The 7,094-nt window shown below is 38.6% G+C and overlaps 1 protein-coding gene across 1 annotated transcript; it reads right to left on the reverse strand.

The window, feature by feature from the left end:
• Positions 1–1,234: 1,234 nt before the first annotated feature.
• prdm13 (PR domain containing 13) lies at positions 1,235–6,555 on the reverse strand. The gene is made up of 4 exons (XM_067449598.1): positions 6,255–6,555; positions 4,649–4,780; positions 4,438–4,558; positions 1,235–3,041 (listed from the first exon to the last, which is right to left on the reverse strand). Exons 1-4 carry the CDS (start codon positions 6,393–6,395, stop codon positions 1,600–1,602), a joined length of 1,836 nt encoding a protein of 611 aa, XP_067305699.1. The 5' UTR covers positions 6,396–6,555; the 3' UTR covers positions 1,235–1,599.
• Between the last annotated feature and the right edge of the window lie 539 nt (positions 6,556–7,094).

Genomic DNA, 7,094 nt, shown 5'->3' on the forward strand with positions numbered 1-7,094 from the left:
TCTTTCATTTGCTCCACAACAAATAAAAACAATCATGGTGTTGATGCTATAACTTACAGTCTGTTCTTGTGTTGTTAGTACCTTGAAGACACAATGACTGGTAAAAGCCGAGGCTCTGAAAGAGAAAGTCGCACATCAAGGACACACCAAATGTGTAGAAGGACAGAGAAAGAAAGAAATTATAGAATACTGTGTGGAGAGAGTCTGCTGCTTTTTATTTAGTATACACTAAATCCTCATCCACCAACCTTAAGGCTACATTTTCTATAACTTTATTGTGACTGTTTGCTTTTGTTCACAACTTGGAAGACCTGTTTATTCAGTAAGGATGTAGTTATTGATTTGCTCTATACATTTTTCTCAAATATAACACGTGTTATGAAGAGAGGTGTAGAAATTGTTAATTTCGATAGCAAGGAAGCTGTCAGTTGATTATAAAAGCATGGAAAATGTTTTGTCAGGTAACCTAAAAATGTGCCTTTTTACATCTTAATTAACCGTTTTATTCATGCCAAAAATGATGATAGAATCAAGGTGTCTACATTACATAACCCAATAAAAATCAATATAAAGATCTCTTTCAGCTGCCTGCCAGGTTTTACAGTATAAGAAGCCTAAGTTGCTGAATAGTATTAACCATCTAGTAAGTAATTATGTGTTAATAATCTGATGCCTTTGTGAAACTGTATAAAAAGGGAACAAACCACTTTCAGTAAATCCTGGAAAATGTATGGAAAAAAATATTAGAGCTGAACGTTTGTTTTCAGCCCATAAAGCCAAGTAAGTAGCAGTCTAACCTTGACATTTAGACCTTGCACATTTCAATTAATTTTCCTATTTCTTTAAATTTATCTTAAACTATATATTTGTCCATGCTACTTAAAACCGGACAGTGCATGGGAGGAATGTTTTTTATTATATATTTTTAAAATGTTGAGGGAAAAATATGGTCATATAAAATATAAATTAATAATAATAATAACAACAACAATAATTATAATAATTATAAAAAATAAGCGATACAAGCTACTGTTACTTAATGAATAAATATTAACTTTTTTGTTTGTTTGACACAAAGATTTAGCTTTTTGACTAAATAAAAACACGAATATTTCTTTACAACACCACTTTATTTTATTGATAGGTGCCCGTTGTTCTGCAAAAAAAACAAAAAACAAACAAAAAAAATATTTATACAGAATGAGTTAAATGCTTTAGTTAAAAAAGTGCGGATTTGACAGGTAATTTCAACGTCGTGTTATAAGGAAACGGACAGACATTTTTAAAGAAAAGATGCACATGAAAATTTTTAACGAAGATTTGACGCTAACGCGTCGGCTGTATGGCATAAACCCGTCTTTATAAAGTGCAGCTCCACATTGGGGGCGCTGAGATCTACTCAATACCAATAAGAATGTTATGAGTGCCTCCTTCACAGAACGATTTCATTTACTAGGAGAACATTTGCTCATTCTGAGAGGTTTTCTTTTCACAATAAGTTTATAAAATAAACAAACAATTCATAACTAATGTATGTACATGCATAATTTAGCTACATAAGAGCAAAAGTCTATTTAAATATGTCCAGATATTAGTCCATTAATCGTTGTTTTTACTCGATTCCTGGTCGCTCTGATCATCTGTGAAGCAAACGTCGACGTCGCTGTCGTTGTCGCTTTTTTGCTCGGCATCCTCGAAGATGCCTTCCATTTTGTCGTCGGATTTTTTGATGCTTTGACCGGGATGTCTCGATTTGACGTGCCTCTCCAAATCTCGCCTGCGCACGAGCACCTTCCCGCAGAACTCGCACCTGTAGGGCGTATTTCCCTCCGCGTGCAGTCGGATGTGTTTGTTGAGATTGCTGGGGTCGCCAAAAGGCCTAAAACACACTTTACATTTGAGTGGCTTGTAGCCTGTATGAGTCCTCATGTGAATCTTCAGCCCGTATTTTCGAGAGTACAGTTTGCCACAATAAAGACACAAATGTCCCTTTTTTGGCTTGCCCGAGTTTGGGTTCGACGCGGGCATAGACTCCAGTCGTGAACGGTTCTTCTCTACGGCGATTTCAGACAGCTGTTGCGTGTGCATCGCTATCTCCCTGTCGATATTCGTAATCGCGTTTAGATCTGGATTTAGAGCGGGCGCGCCAAAGTAGTCTGGGTATTTCAGCAGGTTACCAAAGTGAAATTTCAGAGGGTAGTACGGGGAACTATAAAGGAGCTCTCCATTGTAAACCGTGAATGGCATGAGGGGTATGTTGCAGTCTCCATTGTAGGATTTCCCCCCATCGAACTGTGGCAAGGAGAACCTCTCGAAGTGAAACCCGGCCGGAAGCTGAGAGTAGCGCGAGGGCGACAGGGCAGGGTGCATGCGGCTGTCAACGTGCTTGAAAGCTGAGGTCTCCTCAAAATGTGGCAGTAGAGGAAAGCCACGGATGGGGTTAGCGCAGGGGATCACGGGAGGTGTGCTGTCCATGGGGTGCGCGCATTTTGAGGGATGAACGTTTGGTAGAGGTTCGTTTAGGGTGCGCACTGACTTAATGTTTCCTAGCAGTTTACTGAACCCAATACTGTTTGGTTTCCCATTAGGCTCATCTCTCGCGACCTCAGTCGGGGAGATCTTTGAAAGCCCCATTGGTTTGAAAGCAGAGCGCACGCCGGGGTGGAAACCCATGCTGTTGAGCACAGACGATGTCCCGCCAAGGCCCAGGATATGTCCGGGGTTCCTGGCGGAGGTCACGCTCATGTCAAGGGCTCTGTCCTGCTCATCTGCGCTCGGTTTTTTGGATAGTCCCGCTTTATTGGCGAACGGTTTCACTGCGTCTAACATAAAGGTGCTGTGGCCGTTCCGTGGAGAGGACGACGTATTCGGGATGTCCCCTGATTTCGGAGATCTGTTGAAGTTGTCTGTGCCTCTCACTTGCTCGTTGCTCACCAAACTTCTACCGTTGCTCAACGCACAGTGGAAATGCACGTGAGATTTCAGGGTGTTGGGGTATTTGAATATTCTCCAGCAGTACCAGCAAATGTAGCGCTCCTCGCCTGAAACAAACAATAAAAATACTATTAAATTACGTTATTTTCAGCTACAACGCTTTGCAATTTTCATAGGAGAACCTTTTTGAAATCATGCGTCATAGAGATCCAGAGCACCTTTAGCAACTCAAGAACTTTGCTGAATCTGGTAACATATATTTAAAAGGCTACAATTATGACTTTTTCTCACAATGCCTTGGTCACGTTGGCATGACACCACTTGGGTAGTCTGGGGTCAATGATATAGATGTAATGATTTTGTAATCCTCAAAACCCCGTTGTTTATTGTCACCATCAAAAGAGCAAGCGCCGGCCCAATCTGTCGTTTACAAACCAATACATTCAATGGGGACATTCCCTGTGCGCTTTCCCGTGGAATTGACGGCAGCTGTTGCTTGAAATCGCTAGTCGCATAAGACAATGAGGCTGGCCCATCTGTTGACGCTGGAGAATAGGAAGCGTATGTCAAGGAGCGCACTGAGTATTGGCCCGAGAGCAGCGCTCACAGTACAGCGTCTCAAATCAGGGCAATATACATCCCACATAAAAGTTTGCATTCACTAGCCAACAATACCTTATGCAGCCAGCTAATTTACCGTAGAGCACCTTTTTTGAATTTATTTGCTTTTGAATACATGAATATTAATGACTAGATGACATTTGTTAACCTCTTCCCCTCGCTGAACGACACTGGGCATCAGCCCAGGAGAGCACATCCAGGACTTTATTAGTAAATACAACTAATTAAGAGAGATAATACAAACCGTAGCTGAGCATGATCAATCATATGTCAATATAAATAGCAAATAGGCTACAGTAGCCTGCAGTGTGTAAATAGCTACTCTGCTCAATAATTATCAACCAGTCAATATGAGTTACTGCCCCAGACGTCAGACATTTCGATTTATTAACTAAAATGGGATAATCTGACAACATTCTCAGATAAGCCTATTAAAACGGATTTAAACAGGATTTGCCTTTAATATTGTGCTGGTGGCCGTGTTACTTATAATTCGTTCATATAGCTCATCAAAACGACTAGTTTACTTTTATTTTAATAATATAATTGACTATAATATAATAGGCTATATAATATAATATAATATAATATAATATAATATAATATAATATGGTCTAATGTAATATTACATAGAAAATATTACAATCGCATTATTTGTTAATTGCAAAATTACCGACAATTCATTCTGAGTTTTTTTAAATATGCATTTTCATTTTAAAACATATTGGGTAAATGTTGAATGTCTAACTTGTACTATATGTCTGAAATATATTCAAGTAAAGTGAAAAAGGTCTGAAGTGTATTCTTCACTTTAAGGATTAGGCCTATATTTACTAAATTTTGCAAATTTTTAAATAAACGAAATTATGACACGCGTCTCACCTTTTTCGTCATGAGTTGGAGTCGCAGTCGTAGGAATGTCAAACCAATGCGCCAGTGCGTTGGAATACCAGACATTCAATTCCTCTCCAGTCTGTATTTCTCTTATCACGCGGTAGAATATCTTTAAAAAAAAAAAGAAAAAGAAGGGAACGTATTAGAAATAGTCTGTGATTTAAATAAGATCACAATCATTCGATTGTTCTTTACTCACCTGTCCTCCAGGTAAATCCGAGACTGCCTCGAGGTTCTGTTCTTGACTGTTCCTGGCCGCGCGTATTAACCCGATCCAATCTGGAACTGCACTGCCAGAATCGTCCACGAATTCTCCCCTCACCAGACGAATCTACAAATACAAATTACAACATAAATAATATGTTTAAATGTTGTTTACTTAGTAAACAAAATTGAGGTATTTTAGGTGGCTAAAATAGTCAAATTATTCATTTAATTTGAACTTGTCTTATGTTGTCCTCCTGAAGCTGTTGAAATAATATTTTAAAGAATATTTATCTAAAAACTGTTTTGTGTATATGTATATTCTTTGTTGTCTTTTTTTTCTCCACTATACCACCCCAAGGTATTTTAAACAAAAGCGCGTTAATGTCTTTTTATTCGGTCTATTAGACAATGGTGATAATTTTCAAGGAACAGGGCACATAATTGACTTGATATGAGAAACGAATTTGAAGAGTGTCAAAGCATTTCTATTCTGTTCAAACAAATTAAAGATTAAAGCGTGACATTTGACACGGAGATTGCACCTGATGATCGCCTATGGCCCGCGGCGTTGCATTTACGCGCATCAATCACAGAAGCAGACAGCGGAAAGAGCTCCAGTCTATTTACAACTTATTTAAGAAAGTAAAAGCTGTTTACATGTAACGCCTTTTAAACCCCTTTGATTTACGAATATTACACAATTCAATGTTTTTTATATAATTATACATTTCGATTTTTGTAAAAAATAAAATAAAAAAGGCTACCTTGCCCATTTTATGATTTATACTAATATTTTATATAGTGTTTCCTGTTTCCAGTTAAATGTAATCAGTATTTTATATAGTGATTAGTTATTGTCTGGTTTACTGTTATCTATATATCGAAATGAAATGGTACATGGGAAAAACCAGCCCTCAAGCACTTAAAATTTAATAGGGTAGAGGGCATGAAATCTCGCGCAGAAAGTCGCCCCATTAAGGCGGTTAAGTAAAACGAATAGAATGACATGTTGTCCTGCTAATATAACTCAATTATTTCTAACTTGACAGCACAAACCAATTAATACGAGGATGCTATGGAGAGTGACAGGTCGCCATCGAGACTTGGAAAGTATGGTGTTATTTTTATTTTACTGCATTAAACAATTCTAAATTCATAAAAATGTGTTTTTTTAAATACTTTGTTTTCTTTGATTTCGTTTATTTTTCAGATTAAAGCATTAATATTATTTAGTGTTATTAATATTATTATTAGTAGTATAGTAGTAGTAGTAATAGTAGTAAAACATAGAATAATAATAATTGTTATTATTATTGTTGTTGTATTTTATTTGTACTTCTATGTAGGCTTAATTTAATAGATTAAATAAAAAGCTATATACAAGTGGAAAAGACTATTAATGCAGGTATATTCTATATTGTACAATATGTTGCACATCTTGTTTAAAATATCACGAATGCATAATCCATTTCTAATGGGAAAAAAATCACATTTCTCTCAGTGTGCATTTTATTTAAAAAATAAATAAATAAATAAACTTTCAAAAGTCATATTAAAATGTTTAACACAAGGACGCGTCGGAAGTATATCAAACTAACCTTCTTTTTCACTCCAAGTTCCTTGCGGTCCGAAACATACTTCCCCAGTTTGAAGATGCCCGGAACCGGACCTATCCGAAGCCCGGCTGGGATGCTGCAGTCGGCGAACACACTGATAGTGGGTGTCCGAGTCGCTTGCATGGCTGGCTCTGTGTGGGGCTGAGCTAACAGAACCAGGACGATCAAGCAGGCACTGATTGAGATGAGCAGAGAGTCTGAGATGAGGACAGACTAATATCCGCCCGCCAAGTGACGCGGTGGCGTGTGTGATCCGGCTTTTCTTATGGCGCAGTCAGGTACCCCTCGGCACATTAATGCGCAAGGGCGAGCAGCGCGCTATGAGAGAGTTGCGCTCTTTTAGCAGCTGTAGAACCCTCCGAAATGGTCACATGGAGACTTTCCCTCACCCTCACGCATAATGAACCGCTCCAAACGGTCAAGAGACAATAGGCCCCAGCGACCTTCCCATCCCCAAAATCCAATTTGTCAAGGGCAGAGAAAAGAGAGTGCAGAATCAAAGGTCTGGCGCAACCATTAATCCTCAGCATGTGGCTTTGTCCGCCAGACAGTTCCGATATTTTAAGTGACAAATCCACTGTATAATTTCTCCATAAATTCTCTCCCCTTTTATTGTTCCTATACAAACCAGTTTTTGGAAATCAGTGACTACTTTAAATCTACTTGGCTGCATCCTTTTAGGTTTTATGTACTTCAAAGCTCTTTATTCTCTCCCTGGCAGCATTGTCCGTTGCCGTTTCAACAAAAGGAGCAGGAATGTTTGGGAGACTTGTTAACTTCTATTGACTCCCGGCGTGTGCCGTGCTGGGACCGGGCAGGTAC

The sequence above is a fragment of the Pseudorasbora parva genome, chromosome 7, assembly GCF_024679245.1.
Source record: "Pseudorasbora parva isolate DD20220531a chromosome 7, ASM2467924v1, whole genome shotgun sequence".
Taxonomy (NCBI): domain Eukaryota; kingdom Metazoa; phylum Chordata; class Actinopteri; order Cypriniformes; family Gobionidae; genus Pseudorasbora; species Pseudorasbora parva.